Source organism: Triticum urartu, chromosome 1, assembly GCF_003073215.2.
Source record: "Triticum urartu cultivar G1812 chromosome 1, Tu2.1, whole genome shotgun sequence".
In the NCBI taxonomy this organism is placed as follows: domain Eukaryota; kingdom Viridiplantae; phylum Streptophyta; class Magnoliopsida; order Poales; family Poaceae; genus Triticum; species Triticum urartu.
In genome coordinates, this window is record NC_053022.1 from 19,932,024 (window position 1) to 19,952,739 (window position 20,716).

General features: G+C 43.3%; 3 protein-coding genes across 5 annotated transcripts; 1 reads left to right on the top strand and 2 right to left on the bottom strand.

Annotated features, from left to right (window-relative positions):
* Positions 1-4,038: 4,038 nt before the first annotated feature.
* On the top strand, positions 4,039-11,861 carry LOC125543757 (protein RAE1-like). Of its 2 annotated transcripts, none has more exons than XM_048707228.1 (12): positions 4,039-4,194; positions 5,105-5,183; positions 5,286-5,372; positions 5,457-5,522; positions 5,629-5,822; positions 7,026-7,167; positions 7,304-7,384; positions 9,433-9,561; positions 10,252-10,329; positions 10,902-10,973; positions 11,204-11,284; positions 11,423-11,861. In XM_048707228.1, the coding sequence occupies exons 2-12, from the start codon at positions 5,130-5,132 to the stop codon at positions 11,468-11,470; spliced, it is 1,032 nt and encodes a 343-aa protein (XP_048563185.1). In that variant the 5' UTR covers positions 4,039-4,194; positions 5,105-5,129; the 3' UTR covers positions 11,471-11,861. The 2 variants fall into 2 exon arrangements, with proteins under 2 accessions (XP_048563185.1, XP_048563192.1); XM_048707235.1 differs by having other exon boundaries at positions 4,072-4,187; positions 5,102-5,183.
* Positions 11,862-12,859: 998 nt separating this feature from the next.
* Positions 12,860-15,994, bottom strand: LOC125543767 (putative F-box/LRR-repeat protein 23). Its single transcript, XM_048707240.1, has 2 exons — positions 15,536-15,994; positions 12,860-13,782 (listed from the first exon to the last, which is right to left on the bottom strand). Exons 1-2 carry the CDS (start codon positions 15,865-15,867, stop codon positions 13,128-13,130), a joined length of 987 nt encoding a protein of 328 aa, XP_048563197.1. The 5' UTR covers positions 15,868-15,994; the 3' UTR covers positions 12,860-13,127.
* Positions 15,995-16,736: 742 nt separating this feature from the next.
* LOC125543775 (neural Wiskott-Aldrich syndrome protein-like) lies at positions 16,737-19,958 on the bottom strand. 2 transcript variants are annotated; one of them, XM_048707250.1, is made up of 2 exons: positions 19,479-19,958; positions 16,737-17,566 (listed from the first exon to the last, which is right to left on the bottom strand). In XM_048707250.1, exons 1-2 carry the CDS (start codon positions 19,864-19,866, stop codon positions 17,556-17,558), a joined length of 399 nt encoding a protein of 132 aa, XP_048563207.1. In that variant the 5' UTR covers positions 19,867-19,958; the 3' UTR covers positions 16,737-17,555. The 2 variants fall into 2 exon arrangements, with proteins under 2 accessions (XP_048563207.1, XP_048563202.1); XM_048707245.1 differs by having other exon boundaries at positions 16,737-17,611.
* Positions 19,959-20,716: the final 758 nt, after the last annotated feature.

Genomic DNA, 20,716 nt, shown 5'->3' on the forward strand with positions numbered 1-20,716 from the left:
CCGTTTGCACGTACCAAGTTTGAATACCAAGTTTGAACAATTCAAACTTAACAATTTTTTAATGACCTTATCAAAACGTATTCAAAATGAATCTTATTTGAATGCCCTCATCACAAGCAACATGAATTTGAAATTGAAAATGAAGTTGGACTTCAAAAGACATAGAAGACTCAAAACTGAAACTCAAAAGAAAGAGAATGGAGGATGAGATGGGTGAAGCTGCCAAAAGCTGCGCGGATGGAACCCATTGATCAATTGTAGTGCAGTGGGATGTTTCGCCCAAATCTGCAGTGTTGTGTTCTCCACATGGACTAGGCGATCAGCGAATATGCTCGGCTAAAACTAGGTAACACAATTCAGATGATGATTGCAAGAAAATATAAACCTAAGTTAACCAAGGTTAATGACAAATAAATTGACAAACAACACAGCGAGATTAAGATTTGAACTCGCTTTATTTTTGGTATTTTCTTTTGACTTGAGAAACTAATACAATAACAGAAAGGGAAGCAACAAGACATGGACACTTTTAACTATTGAGATGCAAAAGAGGGAAGAAACAAAATTATAGGACCGAATAGAAATGTTTCACATCACAATCATACACACATATTCGTATATCACTGGTACTTGAGTAACAGCCTACAGCAAACTGGACACTAATCAGTAGCAAGTGCAGTACATAATTAATATATCTAACTAGTTCTCATACATACGAAATGGGTGTCACAATGCAATAGTACAAACTCTCACTTGCGAAGGACTCTCGTATTATAGACACATGCCCAAGGACACTCCGTCATCCGGTCGGACACCGTTGTGTGACAAGGTTGTGCTCGTCGGCCACCGGGATGAGGGAACACTGATTGCTAAGATGGCACCGTGTGAAAACAACTTCTATGGAAACTATGAGGTGAACTTATATGGAAACTATGAGGCGTTCGCCTATGTGAAGACAACAGAGCTGCTCAGTGTTTATGCAACAAATTAAGCAATTTGTCGTTCATAAAGAAGTTTTGCGTCAGTTTCAATGGTGGTTGAGTTTATCTCGACTGGCTTTTTTCCTTTTTATATGAAATAAAGAACTATATGTGTCTGAGAAATTAAGAGAGCTGAGAGAGACACTGATGGACAGGGTCGTGGCCGTGATTTTTGGGATGCCACTTGCTACTATTTCCGCTTTCTTTTTCTTCTTGTTTCTCCTGGTCCCCACATGGGGTTTGTGATTCGTCTGTCAAGTTGTTTTTTATTTGAAACAAACTTGCTGCCAGACTATGTTTCACGGAACCCCACCCTTCTGGCCCAAATATCTACACATGATCTAATCATAATTTTAAATAATCGGGCTATAGCCCGCTATAGCCTTTTCAGTAGGATGTCGCTAAACGATCTCCTTCACAAATAGTCCGCTATAGCCTGCCATAGCTTCGCTATAGCTGATTTGAAGGTCCGCCGCTATTTTTCATAGTCTGCTATTTAAAACATTGAACATATAAATCAAGCTACACAACCCGCCGTTCTAGCGCCATCCCTGGTTCAAATTCATCTGGCTCGCTCGATGTGCCTCGCTGGCCGACGCTAGCGTACTTTCCATCACCGTGGTAAACATCCGTGCATTCGTTTTTCTGTACGCTGTCTACTCGGGCTAGAGCGGCTGACGGCTGGGCCAGCCTCTAGCACGGGTCCGTCTTGCAGTCACGCCGTGTGTTCGTATTTGTGTCTGGGTGGAAAAAGGCAGCGATGATCGGTGATCGCGGGTTGCCGGAGCATCCATCGTGGGTGCACCAAGTCAAGCCTGAAAAAATATCCGTGCCGCCTCCTTTCCTTCCTCTCTCTCCCTCTTCGCCTTCTCCTCTCCTTCCTCTCTCCCTCCGCGCCGTCTCCTCTCCTCTTCATGCGCGGCGGCGTCTCGACATCCCTAGCCCCCGACGTAGCCTCCCAACCCCCTCCCCCTCCTCCCGCATGAACCCTAGCAGAGAAGGAAGGAGAGGAGAGGCGGGAGAAAGGGAGAGGAAAGAGGAGAGGGAGGTGTGGCGGCTTACGGGAGATGGTCACCGGCCGGCGTCGGCCTGCGCTGGCGAGGTCGGGCGCAACCTTGCGGTTGGCGGCGGCTCGATCCGTTCCTGAATCGGGAGCTGTGAGGAGGGCGGGGCTCGGGCGTGATGCACGGGAGGCTGCACCCCGCCTCCATCTCTACGCGTGAGGCGGCGACCTCGGGAGGAGCTCGAGCCACAGCGGTGGTCCACGTCGCCGCCGTCGGCAGGAGGAGCGTGGGTCGCAGAGACGGCCGACTCCATCCGGCTTTCGCGCTGTCGTCCAATCCATCCACCCGAGAGATCAGTCCCCGCGTCCTCGCCTACATCATTTCTCGCTGTCACGTGCGCTCTCTCCTCCGTCCTCCGTCCTCTTACGCACGCCCTCGTGGCCAGATATTTGGTAATTTCTTTTCTGAGAATAAATAGATATTGTGCCCCCATCTGTTTGTTGTTTTGCCCAGCTAAAAGGTGGATCAAATATGAAATACGTGAACGTTCAATAGTGTGAAAAGCAAGCCCTGGTTTTGTTGAAGTTCCATTGAATCTCTGTGATACCTAAGTACTAATGCTCATACTTTGCAATTTTCTCTCCACATCTTTCAGTCATGGGTTCTTGAGGAAAGCAGGTAATGCATTTTGTTTGTGTCAACTATACTGAATCTGCAAAGCCTTTTTTAGTATATGCAGGGCCTAATGTGTTTTTTAAAACTTTCTTTGACTATTCATAAGATTAATAGTATATGAGATGTATAATATAAAAATTATATTATTGGAAGCTCCTTTCACGCATAAATTTGACGGTATGCTTTGTGTAACATGCATGTCATATATCATTGCTCTAACATGTGGTCAAAGTTAGTCTCAAAAAATGCATTAGACCCTATATATATGGATAGAGGGAGTATATGACATCTCATTTCCTACAATTTTTCCTATTCCTATGATATTCATATCCTATAAACCAAAGGAGGTCCAAAAGTTGAACGACCGACTCTCGTATCACTGCTCGCGGACGCGTTCATGAACGGATACCGTGTACATTGTAGGGGTCCACGTTTGAGATGCCCTTAAGTTAGTTGCGAAGCGCTACCTCCGTCTCAAAATATACGACAATTTTAGGCTAACAATAGTGATAAGGGCGACTCTGAAAAAAATGTATTAGCAAGAGCAACTCCAACATGCCGACTCAAACGAACGACGCTTTTGTCCGTTTGGGTCAGCCCGACGGACACCCATATCCGCTTTTTTAAACATACTAGTTTTTGGAAAAAATGGGAACAAAATTTGAAACCTGGACAAAATAAAAAATGCAAACACTTTCTGAAAAATTCAAAAATTGGAGCAACTTTTTGAACATGAAATGTGTGAGGAAAATGTTGAATACTCCCTCCGTGAAGAAATGTACAGTAGTGATCTAAACGCTTTTATATATTTTTACAAAGGGAATATTTTTTTAAAAATGAACAACTTTGTAAAAATGGGAACACTTTTTTGAAACATAAAAAAATTGCTTTTATTTTCATCGGTTTATTTTGGACATTTTCCGAAAAAGAATGGAAAAGTAAGCCACGGGCCGATCAAGCATCCGAACCGAGAGCGAAGTCAACGTCCGCATCAACCACCTCAGCGTGCCGATCAAGCCATTTGTTTGGAAGGGCCGAGCCGGGCCGCCGCGGAGGCCACACCCAGCGTGCATCCGACGCGACGCGCTACACCAGCCTATACATCCCTTCAGCGGTTGAGCGGCGGTGTCAAGTTGAGTTGGTTAGGATAGTGGTATCTCCAACCCATCAGGATTTAAATCTTGGTGCTCGCATTATTTTTGAATTTATTTCAGGATTTTCGGCGATGTGCTTTCAGTGGAAGAAGACATTCCTATCAACGACGAGGCGCCTACGGTGACTTCGTAAATCTCAAGATGATATGTCGGCTCAGTCTTTCGAAGATGCTTATAGAGATATGGTTATGTGTTCATAGGGGTGAGGGGCGCGTGTATATGAACGCTTGTGTCTGTACTGATGCTAAAAAAAAGCAGTTGAGCGGCAGCGACCGTCTCCGCCTCCTCCTCCCAGACGACTCGAGAATCCTCCTCCCCACACCTCCCTCGGCGCCACTTCGCAGCCGCGCCGTCACCGACCGCTCCCCGTCCGGCCGTCAGGTAAGCCCCCCGAGCCCTCCTCGCCGCTCCGCTCCGCTCGCGCCGTCTCTCTAGCTAGCTAGGGTTCCCAGCACCGATTCGGCGGCGCTCGCTCGCGCGCCGGGGCCGCGCCTCGGCGCAATGCTCGTCGCCGCGCTGCTGGTTTGGGGGAAGCTCTGATCCGGTGGCCGGCGCTGCTCGCTCGCTCGCTCGCGGTCTCCGCAGAAAATCGGCCGCATCCAGCGGCCCGTGCGAGCTTAGGATAGTTCGTTTGTTTCCCTAACGAGTGCGAGCTTAGGATCCGTTGGTCAGGCCGAGAGGGGCAGCTTGCGCGCGCTTGCGGGGCTACCTCTGACTGATTCCGCTGTCGTGGTGGGGATTGAGTGGTCGGGGTGTAGGCCTTTGCAGGAGCTCGTATTATCACTCGGATCCAGGCATTCAGCAGGTTAACATTTGACGAATTTTGGACCTGCATTGTTGCGGGGATAGCGTTTATGCTGGCTTTGGCGCGGTGATTTTGTGTACGCAAACTTTTGGGGCTCCCTCCTAGTGATTTCACTGTTGGGTTGTGGGAATCGGGTGGTCGGGGTGTAGGCATTTGTAGTGGAGCGATCCCAGGTTTTATGACCAGACATTTAGCCGAAATTTGGACCTGCACTATCGTGGCACGTATCAGGGGGTAGCATTTATTCGGGTTTTGGCGCGACACTTTTTTTGTCAGGATTTTGTGGTGCAAACTTAAATAATGACTTCCCTAATGTTGAACACTGGTTCTGTTACCATGGACTTTGGACTGTCAAAATCATTCGTTTTCGTAGGCTGAGATACTTTAAGTTGTGTTACGTATGCTCTCGTGTGCGTGGGAGACTCCACATGCTGATTTCTCTTACCTGCTTCTCATGGTCACTGGATTGTGATATTTCTTTTCCAGATTTTGAAGGTTCACAGCAGGAGAGATGGCAACTCTAACCAGCCTTGCCTCAAACCCGAATCCAAACAAGTCATTCGAGGTGTGATACTTTTTGTGGCCATGTCTGTCCTGCTTTTATTTTTTGCGTCTTGTCATTCTGCAAATGCTACATGTTCTCTGCAACGGTTGCTTTCAAGTGCAGGTCCTGCCTAATCCGGGTGACTCCCTCTCAAGCCTCAGTTTTAGCCCGAAAAGCAATCTTCTGGTGGCAACTTCCTGGGATAACCAGGTAATTTTGTTTCTGCTGTAATTTTCAGTGAGCTTTCATTATTGTGATGTATCTTACTAGGAGTGTCTTTTGAGTTTTGTGCAGGTGAGGTGTTGGGAGATAGGTAATGGTAACAGTCAGCCAAAGGCATCCATATCACATGATCAGCCAGTATGTTCTCAAACATATTTCTCCTGATAGTACTTTCATCTTACATATTAGAGTGGTTCCTTACCTGTTTACTTGGTATGATGATTGATTTGTTTCCTTCCATCAGGTGCTCTGCTCAGCCTGGAAAGATGATGGGACTACTGTCTTCTCTGGAGGGTGTGATAAACAGGTCAAAATGTGGCCTCTGCTGTCTGGTGGGCAGGCTCAGACGGTTGCAATGCATGATGCACCTGTCAAGGAGGTCTCTTGGATTTCTCAGATGAATCTTCTTGTCTCAGGAAGCTGGGACAAGACGCTAAGGTGCAAGAACAATATTCCTCTCCACCCTCGGTATTCTTTTTACATGGAAATTGAGCGCATATCACCCATGTCTGATCCTAAATTGTTATTTATGGCTGTTTTGCGTTATGGAATTCGTGTTGTTTGTGGTATCTTTTCTGTACTTCATGTGTTTTGCATTAATGTTCACACATTGGCCAATTTTAATGGCGATTTCATGCAATTTATGAAGAAACTGCAATTATGGAGTTTCACAAGCCCTAACCAAATATTGTAGAAGGTCTATCTCAAGCAGTTTATATTTCCACTCATTTTGTATGCCTTCTTTGATCCTGAAGAGTTTTCTACTGCTTGTTGAATCATACTGCCCTATTCTTATCAAAGGTTGTGCACTTTCTGGGTATCATCTGTACTATTTATGGCCGCAGTGAATTTTTCGGCAGAAGTTTTTATAAAAGTAACTGTTGACGTAGAGACAGTTACTATATTAAATGTACATCTTGTGATTAGTGTTAGAAATGTTCGTTTCAAGTTTTATCATCATCTTTATGAAGATTATTTAGGAAGCATCAAGTTAGGTTCTGGCTGTCAGTTTAAACATGAGCACAGATTGAGCATAGGCGATAATCATGGTAGGTAGGAGGCCAGTGACCGGGAACCTTGTGGGACCTGCCGGCGTACCCGTGATAGCAGAAGGGGTGCATGGGACACGACACTGGAATTAAGGCAGGAAGAAACAGAGAAAGAAACATTGGGGATTAGACTTCGTAGCCAATTCATAAAAAATGTGGTTGCATCATTTTGTAGAGGTTGGCCTTAACATATGACTAAGAAACAAAACAAACAAAGACTCTTCCCTAAACTGAATGCTGCAAATACCAAGACACCATTTAGGGCACGGGCTCAGGCTGAAGTCATCTAGGTCTCAGACATGCCAAAACAGAGTGGGACAAGGACAAGCTGAAACTGACTAGTCCTAGGTTTCCCGGGGCAACTCCTGTTCAGCTGGAGGTCTGGATGCGTGGTGCCTTCTTTGATACATGGACCTCATGTGGCACTTCTGTTGTGTGTTCGTGTTGTCTGCTTATTTTCCTTTGTCTGTATCATGCTGAAAGTAATACATTTGGGTTGTGCTTTGATCTTCCTTCTCATTACAACTTTTAGCTCTGATCCTTATGACTTGTTTCTAGTCCGCTGTCAATGCTGACCATCATACTATTGTAGGTATTGGGACACAAGACAACCAAATCCTGCCCATGTTCAGCAACTTCCTGATCGTTGCTACGCACTTGCTGTGAATTATCCCCTTATGATTGTGGGAACAGCTGATCGCAATATTGTGATCTTCAACTTGCAGAATCCTCAGGTAATTTTGCTTCCTAACTGACTATGCATGTGCTCCTTTTATTTTCAGTTCTTTTGGTGGTGGTGCTCATGCTTTTACTGTCATTGACTTATATTTTGAACTGACTGACTTAATTTCATCTCTGGTGTGATGTTAGACTGAGTTTAAGCGTATTCAATCACCTCTGAAATACCAGACACGGTGCGTTGCTGCCTTTCCAGATCAACAAGGATTCCTGGTAATGCCATATTTTCTTGTGTCTTTTACTCTAAGCATACTTCCGTTGTTCGAATACATAACTGGTTGTTACTATGCTTGAAGTTTAATCACATGTTCTTCTCTACCTATCCCATCATAATTACTCCCTGCTTTCTGCGGTTTATAGGGCTTATGTCATTTTTCCCCATTTTATATGTCTCAATTTTATTGCTCCCATTCACATGTTCAGATTTCAAGGTGCATTAAATCATTGCATGGAAGGGAAAAGATAAAACCCACCAATGCATGTAAAAAGTTCTTGTTCATTTATTGGTCATGCATGCATGCATTGCAATTAATACGTTGGTAAACACAATTTCTTGAGGAAGACGAGCCCCATAAATTATTCCACCACTCACCATCTACCTTGGTTGGTGAGATTTTTAAATTGAGCCCTATAAACCAGAAGGGAGGGAGTATTTATGTTGCCTTATGTTAATTTTATCTAGTAGCATGAGTTTTCAACATTAAACATTTGGTCGATATGTTACAACCTTACTTGAATTAGCTTTAGGCTTTGGCCTGCCATCATTTGCTGTGTAAGAGCATCCACAGTGTTACGTTTTGCTGCCTCCAAGGCAGCCTCTAAGGCCATAGACGCAGGCACCATACACTCTGAGAATAGCCTCTAAGCTAAATTTGCTTAGTGTCGACGCTATGCTTGGAGGCTGCCTCCAATTATTTCCATGAAATTAAATAATTTGCTGGCCCTACATGTCATAGAAGGAGACTGCATCGACGCTATGCTTGGAGGCTGCCTCCAATTATTTCCATGAAATTAAATAATTTGCTGGCCCTACATGTCATAGAAGGAGACTGCATCTCATGTCAAGAGGATGAGAAGGAGCCCCTTGGGTAATCAATGTATTATTCCTCGTGGGGACACCTTAGAGGCAGAGAACATTTGCTATAACACTAAGGAATTTTGAGCTGACTCTAACAGCCAGACGTGGGTCCCAGTTTGGAGGCAAGCCAGCCTCTAAGCATTTTGGGTGCCCTAATGGGTGTTGTTCCTTCAGTGATCTGCATTCAAACTTCCTACCCCTCTATTCGGATAAATAAGGCATATTGATTGTGAAATCAAACTTGACTGACTATAAATCCTATAATATGTGATTTAGTGACACAAAATTGATAGCATTGGATTCGTTTTCAGAAGTACTTTGTTATGATTTTGATAAAATATGATAGAAGAAATTTATGGCCAAAGAATGAACCCGAGCAGTCAAAATATGCCTTGTATATCTGGACGGAGGGTGTATTCTAGGAATGTTAATCCAATATAAATGTCACTAATTGGCATCTTTCTAGTTAGTCTCAAAAGCTGCATAAAAGAAGAGGATGCAGTTTACCTTAATGTTTTGACCAACTCCAATTGTGTTGCAAACAATTTCCTTCACCAAAACTGTAGAAACGGATCTTAGTCTATAGCAAATGTCACGAGCCCATCCTTGCAAAGGGGATCGGAGAGGGGAAGGGGGATGAGATCGAGACTTGGAGAAGGGGGGATTTCTTCCCAAGGGAGGAGGTACAGATTAGGTGAGAGGTTCAGAGACTTGACATAATTTCCACACACGCACACCTACTCGCTCCAGTTGGCTATATAGCCAGGCAACACTTGGCAACTCGCCTTAGAGGTGGGTCCGTGCCAGTAGGCAGCGGGGCCCACTGAATCACACGTCCACCGCATCAGGTCCTGATGATGCCGGTGTGACAGAACTACAAATAGTAAAAGCATTCAAGGCTTTAAGCAATTGTTTTTGAACTACAAATCTTTAGATGTGTATGGTTCCGCATTTGCCTACTCTTCATCTGCTTGTGGGTGTTTTTATAATGGGTGGTGGTTTCATCATGGGATTTGATCAATCAAATTTTGCTGTTGCACAATGATCTTTTTCTACATCAATGAACTGCCTATATTGGACAAAGCTGGTCGATACCTGGCAATAGTTTTATTTATTGTTCTTTCCATACGACTTGGTCAAAAGGATTTTTTTACATGTAACTGACACCTGATTTTGTTTAAAGGTGGGTTCCATAGAAGGAAGAGTTGGTGTGCATCATATTGATGATTCACAGCAAAGCAAAAACTTCACATTCAAATGTCACAGGGAAGGAAATGATATTTTCTCTGTCAATTCGCTCAACTTTCACCCTGTAAGATCTCTATCTTGTTCTCTTTATCTCTGTGTCATTCTTCTACTCCCTCCGTCCCAAAATAAGTGTCTCAACTTTGTACTAACTTTAGTACAAAGTTCTAAAGTTAGTACAAAGTTGAGATACTTATTTTGGGACAGAGGGAGTATTTCATTAGTCCACTTTTGCTGTTATGGAAAATGCTAATGGCGACTTCTGTTGAGCTTTAGTCTATATGTCTCCGTCATCATGATTTCTAAAATACCGAAAGCTCGGTTCGTTGTCTTCCACAAGATGTGTTGAGCTTTATTCGATACAGATACCTACCATACTCAAACTAATATAATAACCACTATGCGTGAAGGCATACATATGTTTGTAAACTACTCCAAATTGATCAAGCAATATTTTGCACAAATAAAAATCCCAACAGATTAGCTTCAGTTTAATTGAGCAACTCGAAATCGTACCTATTTGTTACAGACACATCGAAGAGAAGCGTTTCTGATTCTTCTTTTGCTAACTTTGGCATCTTATTCATTGGATTGGTATATGCTTGGGTGATGATACTTTACATCCATTTAGTTGAGTGTTCTTATTGGCTATATATTTCACTGGAAAATGCAACTGACTGGTGATAATTGTGAAGTATGGAAATTCAGTTAGTGAAGTTACTTTATGGGATTTCATGTTATTTACCACTTGGCACAGGTTCATCACACGTTTGCCACAGCTGGATCTGATGGTGCTTTCAACTTTTGGGATAAGGATAGCAAGCAGAGACTTAAGGTTTGTCTATTCCTGTTTTTTTTTCTTTCTGTTTTCCCCTCTTGTTAGCCTATGTTTTCTTGATTGTATTCAATGATTTCAAGATGGCTTTACTTTGTTGTGATCTGTGGACATTGATGGTCTGCATATAAATTCTTTGTGGATGTGCATGCATAGGTGAAATCAACCTGAGCTCAAGATAATAAACTCACTATCATGGCCATGAGCAGAAAAAATATTAGTTCATAAATGTTATCACCAATTCTGATTTTCCCAGCCCTGTCATCCTGCCTTCTTTGGCGTTTAGTATGCACTTCTTTTTATTCTTGATAAAAGCATGTTACACATTTATTACTCAACTGCATGGAACCTCTGCAGTAAGAGGCATCTGTGTAATTTGTGATCAGATAACATTTTAGCTTGTAGACATAGCATACAGAGTGTTGCATTCTGACAGTTGCTTACTTGCTTAGCATAGAGGGCTATCTGGGTGTGCCCAAGTTTTATTGCTTGAGTTTTCTCATTTATCATACACCTTCTGGTGTTTTGCACATAACATATTCTTACATTTGCCCTACACTGCTTCTATACAGGCTTTCAGTCGGTGTCCTCAACCCATTCCTTGCAGTAGCTTCAATAATGATGGCTCAATATTTGCTTATGGGGTAAGTGATGCTTTTGAGTGTCTTGTTATCACCATGTTTTTGGATTGGGTCCAGTTTAGATATGTGACATGTCTGTTATTTTTCCTGCACCTTATTTAATATGCGGAAGAAATCAGCTCCTGATGTATCAGCTCGATAAATAATTCATGTTCCTTTTGAACTGCTATCTTGTCGTGTCCTCTGAATTCCAAGTTCTGAATACAACCATAATTATCATTGCTGGGGAGTAGGTCTGCTATGACTGGAGCCGTGGTGCTGAGAACCATAATCCTGCAAATGCAAAGACATCCATCTATCTCCACAGTCCCCAGGTAGTCTTTGAGTGCTGATATCACTGTGAAATTCCCCTTATATTTTCGAGATCATGGATATAATTTGACATCCATTCCTGTTTTTATTTTATTTTATTATGTTATCTTTTGGCACTCAACTTGCCTCATTCTGAACAGGAAGCCGAGGTGAAAGGAAAGCCAAGAATCGCAACAGGACGGAAGTGATGGCATCCTGCCTGCTGAAAAGTCGATAGTTGTGCAAGAGATCATGTATATTCAAGGGCCTTGTTTTGCTCGGGCCTTGCCTTGACGTGTCCTCTGGATGTTCTTGGTTCGGCCACCTGTTAGATGAAAAGTCTACTCCCAGCAACCAGTGATAGGTTACTTAGCCGTAGGTCGTAGCACATAGCTGTTCCTGTAATGCATAGTTGTCCGAAGGAATGTTTTCCGGTGTTCTTCTGTTGTGATATAGTCAGGTCAGTGCGTAGTCTTTTGAAAAGGAGAAAGTCTTCAGTGCCTTGTATGTGGTGTAGATCTTTGGAAATATGGGCATGATATTTGGTGGAGTTATTCTGACACCATATATATAATATATACCCCCTCCGTTCTAAATTACTTGTCTTGGATTTGTCTAGATACGGATGTATCTAGACTCATTTTAGCGCTAGATACATCCGTATTTAGACAAATCTAAGACAAGTAATTCAGAACGTAGGGAGTAGGAATTAAGTTATTAGCGGCCTGCGCCAACTGAAAAAGATGTAAGTTATTAGCGGCCTGCGCCAACTGAAAAAGATGTCCAGTTTCGGTCTCTGATGTCTAAAAACTGAAGGTAGCGTGAGCTGACGCCAATGCACAACTAGATTTATGAGGAAGGTTCTAGTATGTACTGGTACCATGCTGCAAATACATGTGACATTTCTGACGATTTATGGTTTGAATCTTATTTACAACGTATAAAATTACACTGAGCATGTTCGTGAACCCAGTTTATCTAAGTTGTAAGTCGTGCCAGCCGCAAGTCACTTTGGACTTGGAGCATGGCCACATTGAGCATGCTATGTTTTACGTTTGAAAAGAAAAAAAAATATGGCTAGAAAAATTCCGATGTATTTTCCGATGCCTATATATAGATGTGTAGTGTATCTATACAAGTTTCATCAATATATGTGTTTGTATGTGAGACTACCAAAAAGACAAAATACATGCAAAAGATTGGCTTGTTTTTGATGTTTTGGGGCTGGATTCTTTTCTTTTATCGTGCAGTGTATTATTGAACGAAAGTTAACAGAAGCATAGCAAACATCCATACATATATCCGTGTAAAGAAAACTCTTTTCGAAACTTCCAAATGCCATTTTCGAGTTCTTTAACATAATGTGCTCCAAAAATCCGTCCTTCAGTACCGGCCACGTCACAGTTACGTTTGAGTGGCAATAGTTCCACAGAAGTCTCATCTGTCACTGGGTGCACAAGCCGGCATTTCATTATTGCAAGCAACAACTACACAAGCTTGTGAGCTTTATGCCGTCAGTTTAAACAGATTCAGCTCAACACGATTCGATAACCACGACACGGGCAAACACCAGGACACCAACCTAACACAACATAACATTGGTGTCAATACTTAATTTACAGGATTTTATTGCGTGATCAAATCACAAGTGCAGCATAAATTACAATCACAGATATAAAGCGAACCCAGTCTCACAGCGAGAGTAGACCAGTTAACACACGGGAGACACAAACATACAAGAATTGACCTTCGATAATAAAGTGTGTGAACCCAGCTTCAAGAATCTCAACACAGGTAAAGACCACATTGTTTCGGCACCAAGTTCCCGTCCTTCCACGTGAGAACCCGGTCCTGGTCACAGCTCCTTCAGACATCATCGAACACGTCATCATACATGTCAGCATCGGAGCCCATGCCGTCGATATAATCATCCATGTCATCGAAATCAGCATCCTCGTCGTCGGTGACCACGTCCAGCAGATCATCGTACATGTCGATCTCGATGTCGGAACCGCCGGGGTAGTCATCACTGATAGTGAGGTAAGCCCGGTACTTGAAGTCGGAGATGGGGTCCCGAGGAAGCCTGAGGTTCCCGATCCTGGCGCACTTGGACCTCAGGGCGTCGTCCATCTGGAGGTTGCAGCAGCGGCGCACGTCGAGGGACTCGAGGCGGGGGCAGTGGTCGAGGATCGCGGCCAGTCCGGTGTTGGTCAGGTTGTTGCCAATCAGCTGGAGGTCTCGGAGCTCAGGCATGCTGCTTGCGATCCCGAGCGCTCCCGTGTCATCATCCATGCCCTCAAAGGCCGCGAACCCCCTTTGGAGGATCGTCCAGCGCTCGTTCAGCCGAAATGATTTCAGTTGTGGGCAGGCTCTGCCGACTAACTCGCACACGTTGCTGTTCAGTGAGCAGAATGTGATCTCCAGCTCCTCAAGCTGAGGAAAGCCCTTGACTGCCTCTGCCAGCGCCTCGTTGGATACTTCATCACACAAGCTGAGTTGAAGGCTCTTCAGCGAGGGTGCCCTGCATTGAGACATGGCAAGTTCTTATCTAACACAAACATTTAAGCTAATGCGAAACCCAATCATGCTTCCAAGCTCAGGACAAGAAATAACACTAGAACAACAGAATTGATTGAAATAACCATGTGAAAGTAAAACATTCCATGCTGTTAGATTCATCATAGTCTTCAAATAAGTCTAACTCTAGTCACATGCAAATGAACTTCAGCATGCAGTTCTAAACAAAATACGACATGACTTGATACTGTATCTGAAGTCTTAACTCTACATATCACATCTAGTCAAACCATTAGAAGAAGAGGACAACGAGCCATGTTTTAGGTGGTAAAGAAGTGGGATCTGTTTATTTCAATGCACCAAAAGATCAACACAACGATAAGAAAATAGCAACTCTGACTACCACTACGCTGACCAAGCAAACAAATGGTCACACGAATATGGAGTTATAGACAGCTTAGGGGTTTTGCTTTAGTGAGGGGATATAACAGTTGCAATACCATAACAGAAAGTAGCCAGTAACAGTTTTACATATTTATCGTTTCACTGCATAGTTGTTGATTGATTGTTAATACTATGCGATACAGATTTACACCAGTGGTAACTGGACGGGCATTCAGTAAGGCCCTTAATTTTTTGTATACAAGGAAATGTTGTAGTGGTGGCTCCAACAGTATAATCAATATGAACCAATTCGAGTAAATGATGATTTGAACCCAGGCAGTGGGCCCACCCAATATGTAAGCTAACTATACATGAAGAGTGCAGGCACACTAAAACGTTCATCCTGAAGTACATGAGTTATTTTGGAAATATTCTGATGGATTGTTGGATAAAAGTGTGAAAGTTTCCCAGGTTGCAAGTTTCTGGATAAACTAAATGCAGGAGAGAACTGTGTACAAGTGAAAGGTATTGGAAGATGCATGAACCAAAAACAGTTACTGGAAGATTAACAGAGAAATCTGCAGCTACCGAAGGCAGGATTGTCAGAAATGCCAAATTCCATCATGCATCAATCTTGCAGTGAAACTGCCTACATCTTTATCAGAAAAGAATGGTACTCAACCGTCAAAGTGATCATTTGGTTTTCTACAGACCTTTTACAGCAAGTAATCTGCTGGAAACCAACAGAAAAGTTCAGATGGCCTTTCCCCCTGTAAAGTCTCCATGCTGAGACTCACCTATCCTTGTATGTTTTAGGGATTGGTCGGTCCCTATGTTACATCCAAGAGCACAATGATACCCCCATTCTGACCAGTCCCAAAAATCCCGGTCTTAGCTGAGATTAGTGGGAACAGGCCAATTCCCTCCAGGAAAACAAACCTTCAGTGTGCTACTCTATATACATTTTCCGGGTTGCTCCACATTATACCCCAACGCTACGGAATAGACAGAATTTAGCAAGGCACATTGAGTCGCACAAAGACATAGCACTAGAGACTCATGTGATATGTTACAACTTGCAAGCAATCTGCCGTTGGGTACCATTTTACTACTTCATCCAATTTTGTCAGGTTACCAAGAAATTTTGTTTTAACTTGTCAAATCAAACAGCAGAAAGGTCCATTTCCAACTAAAGAATACAGACTTATTTCCAGTTCAAGAGTTCTTCTATGCATTTTAATTTACCAGCAACCGTCCGTCTAACTGAATGAATAAATAAAGCGCCGCATCAACAAATTGGGGGAAAACAATCCCCATCGTATATGAGAGAAATGGGCATGTGAAACAGGAAGGGGGGAGCCGTCGCGAGCGACCTGCCGGAGATGTAGCTGAGGAGGGCGTCGGTGACGAAGGTGTCGGCGCAGAAGGACTGGAGGGTGCCGGCGGCGCGGTCGACGGCGGCGCGGGCCATGGCCTCGGCCTCCTCGGTCTCGAGGATGTCCCCGTGGTGGGTCATGTCGAGGCGGCGCCACAGCGCGGGGTCGCCGTCGGCGAGGCGGCGCCAGGCGCGGCACGCCCGCCCGGCCCCCGTCAGGATGTCGGCCACGTCCAGCTTCCCGAACACCGCGAAGAGCGCGTCCGACGGCATCCCCGCCCAGTCGCGGATCTCGACCTCGCCCTCGCCCTCGCCCGCGTCCTCCTCCATGGCGGCGATGCGGTGGGGCTAGGCTAGGGTTTGCCGGAAGGGAAGGGGGAGGGGAGGTGGTCGGCGTGGGGGTGGGTGAGGAGGAGGACGGAGAGACTTCACTCACCAATCATGCACCGGTAATTTTTACGGCCCGCTCCCAAAAACACAACAATGTATGCCTCACAGATATTTACCTACACTAATAAATGTGCACGTGCAACTCACGTCTCAACTATTGCACATAAATTCATGTGATATAGGAGTATATTTTAAATATGGATTTAAAAAAATCAAAAAATTGAAGACATCACAATGGAGAAACTAGAGAACAACAATATGCATTATTAAAGCACACCACTAACTCAAATTGCCTATTCGAGTTTTGAAGTGAAAGCACAAGTATGTCTAGTTACAAGGAAACATATTTAAAAAAATGTTACATGTCACTAAAAGAATTATTCAGAAGTCCCAAATCCCGTTTCTCTGGTCCCCATGAACGCTTACGCTAAACTCTAACGAAGTCGTTCAGCAACTGTCATTGACTATTTATCCTCCTCATGTTTTCTCCAATACCAAGGGCAGCTATCACCACAAAAAAAATCCACTCAAAAATGAAAATTCGGGTGGAGTAAAATGAAAGTTTAGGTATATATTAGACAATGGTAGCATGTCAACACATAGTGCAATGCATGTTTAGATAGTTAAGAGATTATATTTATAGGGGCATGAAATTTCATTGAAGGAAAAATAATTGAACCCAATTTAAATAACCTATATAAATACTTCTAAAAAAAGGCTTCCAAACAAACACTAAGAATTGCTCTATTCTTCAAGTCGCAAGTATTCTGAAATACAATTGAATCAGAACTCTAAAAAGTTCAGTAATGTTGAAGACAAAATGTTGATCTGAAAATGTGCCAATTTGGTTATTCAGAAATTGTGTTCCTACAATAGCAGCATACATAGATGAATAGCACGATAGCATCCTTATTCAGGTTACATTATTCAGAAATCTCTCACCACCAATTACTCGCTTCAGATTGTTGTCAAGCCCATGGATGCCGCTGATGCTTGAAACAAACAGATATAGCAGCCATGTCTGCAAGATGGCATGTTGAACTAAAATGCGGATAAAGCAAAAAAAAGATTATGATATGTTGAGTGAACTCAAAATAAATAATAACAAAGCCAAGGCACATAAAAATAGATGGTTGTATCACAAAGTATGACCCAAGATGAGGCAATAGAAAAATTAACGTTCAGGCAATATAAACCCCGGGAAGAGAAACTTAGCTTACCTAAAAGAAAAGTTAAGCACATGAATTTACCAAGATGAAATTTGGAGCTATGACCATTAGCAAAATCTGTATACATTAGAAATTTCACACATTCATGTTGGCACAAGCTACGATAGCAATAATTTATAGGCACTGGAGCATGCTGATAAAAATTAAAAGTAGTACGGTAGAACAAAGGTAAGGACGTAAGGTGAATAATTTTTAGAAGAAATGGTTCGGTGCAAAGGTCATATTAGTCCATTGAGTAACTGCATTAACAACCTCCAGATTCTATCAGTCATGGACTAACAACAATAATAACACCCATTGGGCAGTGGCTAGATAAGTAAGAAGAGGCAAACCTGAAAGAGTGTCGCGGAGCCACGGGGATGTCCTTGGAAGAACTGGTTGTTGGGAGCATCCATCCAATCACAAACTTCCTATTAATTCATAAAGCTTTCACCTCTGTACGTAGGCCATATTCACTTGCAGTGGTAAAAAAATAGAGGAAACAAGTAAGCACATTCTAATCTACAGTACTCACATTACAGTCCACTGTTTAAAGCCCTCAACTTTGATAGGAAACAACTAATTCCAATAAGCACATTTTGAATATTTAAAAAGTTATAAATGGATATAAAAGAAACTGCAAATTAGGTGACAAATAAGAAAAATGTTACATGCCATCCACACATCGCATGCTCTATATTGTGTCATTTCATTACCAATGTTGGCTGCAGAACAAGAAAAAAACAGAGAAATTGAAAATGATATATGTTCAAAGGAGATGAGTAATACAGTCTATAATTCTATATCATGTCCAATTTTGTCATATATGCATGAAGCATATAGTCTAAATCCCAACTTCAGTTGCCCAAAAGTAATCTAAATTTGAGTTTTGTCATGACAAGAATTATAGTACCTCTTATATCAGATCAAAGATAAATAAGTTCTAGAATACTCACTGGTAAACTGTTGTAGATGCATTAATGAAAAACAAAAATTAATTTGCAGGGTTATAATACAGTGATAGAATAAAGTTTTTTTTGAGCAGAACTGCATGAATACACACCACACCTCCTCTAACTTCCAAGTGATTTCCAGGCTTGCCCCCAACTCAGCTGACAGCATATGTGAATCTTTGGGGAAAATACCATACATAAACACGAAAAATAGTACCATGATTGGCAATGCAAGCCGTACATATGAATTTGCTAGGCCAATAAACAAGTATGGAAAGTAGATGATATTGCAAACAAATTTCAACATCGATTCTCCATGAACATCATCTTCACAAACTTCACAAACCTGAACATTTACAACTGATGTGTCTAGATTTGTTTACTACAAATAATATACCCATTCCTTGTTATCTTTATATAACTTTCTAATGCTTTCTTTCAGTGTAACAACTAACACATAGTAAATTTACTACCCCCGTCCGCCTCCTTGTGCCTACTCCTTCTGCATCTCCAGGCTACCAAATTTGATGTAGAAAATCAACTGCAAAAGTTCCAACTCCCTTCTTCAAAATCTATTTGGCCAGAATCTATCTAGCTCCTGGGCATGGTTTCTTTTGGTAGATATTTGTCACTTTTAACCTTTTACATATGTATACATGGTATATCATTGGACATAGTATAACGATATTCACCAAAGATACGTGTTAATGTTCTTAACTCTCTTCCTTCTAACTGGCATAATGTGAGAAAATGTGCATGGTTCAGAAAAGTGATTCTTCCCTGGGAAACTTTACTCCATATCTAAAACCAACATCAGTGTTCCAATACATTGAGTATCATTTCTTACTTATATCATTCTGTGATGTAAACTTTTCAATTACTATATGTCAGTACAGTCTTCGTTCTGAACCATGTCCAGGAAAAATCCAACGCCTTGGATAGCTTAGAACTTGAGTAAATCATTCACACTATATGGGATGCCTTGTATCTCTGGCTAGACGTTTAATTGATCTGAGGTCCTTTCCCAAAACAAAAAGGAGATAGCAGCCATCACGGAGAGGAGGGATGTAGTTCAGCCAAATAAGTTAACATTCTTTCTTAGTTCAGATAAACATGCTCTAGTCTTGAACGACATTAGCTAAGAAGAAGTAGTATAGCAAAGAAAACATGGGCAATCAACGTAGCTTCTTTAGGTGATACGAAGTAGGTATAGATAATAGCAAGATCTGTGCCTCTAATTTTTTTAGCAAGGTCGGACGTGTGGAGTAAATTATCAAGCACATAACTGAACATATATATAACAAAAATAGCAAGACCGGACGTTTGGGGTGAATTAGCAAGCACAAAACTGAACATAAATATTTTCTCCTTATTAATGATGATTGCTTACGGGAAAGGATATGCCTGTCCTCGACGCTCAAATTGGTGAGGGATTCGTTGTAGAAAGAGATCCCCTTGCATGTCGTGGGAAGCGTGTAGCGGACGCACGTTGTGGGGAGGCAGAGCCGACACGCACCGGCAACGGCCAGGGGTGGAGGGGGGCTGCTCACGCTCGCGGCGGCGGAGAAGAGGACCGGCTGGAGGCGGACGGCGGGCGGCGGCAGAGGATGGGCGGGCGGCGGCGGAGGATGGAGGCCCGGCCGTGGAGCGGCGGCGGAGGAGGGCGAGGATGGGCGGGCGGCGGAAGGCGGCAGAGGCCCGGCAGTGGAGGCGGAAAACGGCGGCGGAGGCTTGGCCGTGGATGGGCGGGCGGCGGGCGGCGGCGAAGGCCCGACCATGCTCTGGTCGTTGGGAGGAGGAGGTGCGGGGTGTGGGAAAGGTCGTCGTGTGGGGGTTCGTGCGTGCGTGCGGTGGGCAAAGGTCGTGGTGCGGTGGGTTTTTCGGAACGGGTGAGCTTAATTGCGCGGCTTGTTGTGTTAAACACGGGAGGATTAAAGACCATTAGATATTGTAGATGGACGGATAGAATTGCTTGGATCTCCGCCTCTTTTTCTTTTATAGGGGTAGTAGATTGTAACTCAATGGCATTGGTGGGTAATTAAAATATAAAACGTGTTTGATGTTTTGGAGGAATGTAGGCCTTCAGATTGCAGGTTTGGATGGATAGGATGACTTGGTTCTCCGTCCGCTCTTTCTTTTATAAGGGTAGTAGATGAGTGTTTGTGTTAAATTAGTATACCGCATCAACCACACTTATTTTGAAACGAAAACGGTATAATCAAAACCCGTGTGTAGTGAAAGAGAAAAAGGTGATCTCTTTTGTCAAGAGCTACTAGAGCTTTCCGGTGCCGTACTTCCGCGGCTCCCCTTGCTGCCAACCTCTTGGTTGTCGTTCGTAGGGGGGCAGCTGAATCCCACGCATGCAGATCATGTGGTTTGTAGGGCCCTGATAGCTTTGGTTTTGGACGCTCGATGTCATGGCTAAAGCGAGGGCGTCGGCCGCGTCGAATAGGAAAGCTTCGTGTCCTTTCCCGACATGGTGCTCCGTTCTTTGATGGGTGTTGGATCCGGGTGTTAGTTTGTTCGAATGGGGATGGTGTGGCCGCGACATCATTCCTATGGTGAATTTGTGTCCTCGGTTTCTGCCGTTACGATGACGTTTGCTCTGCATCGACGCGGAGGACAATA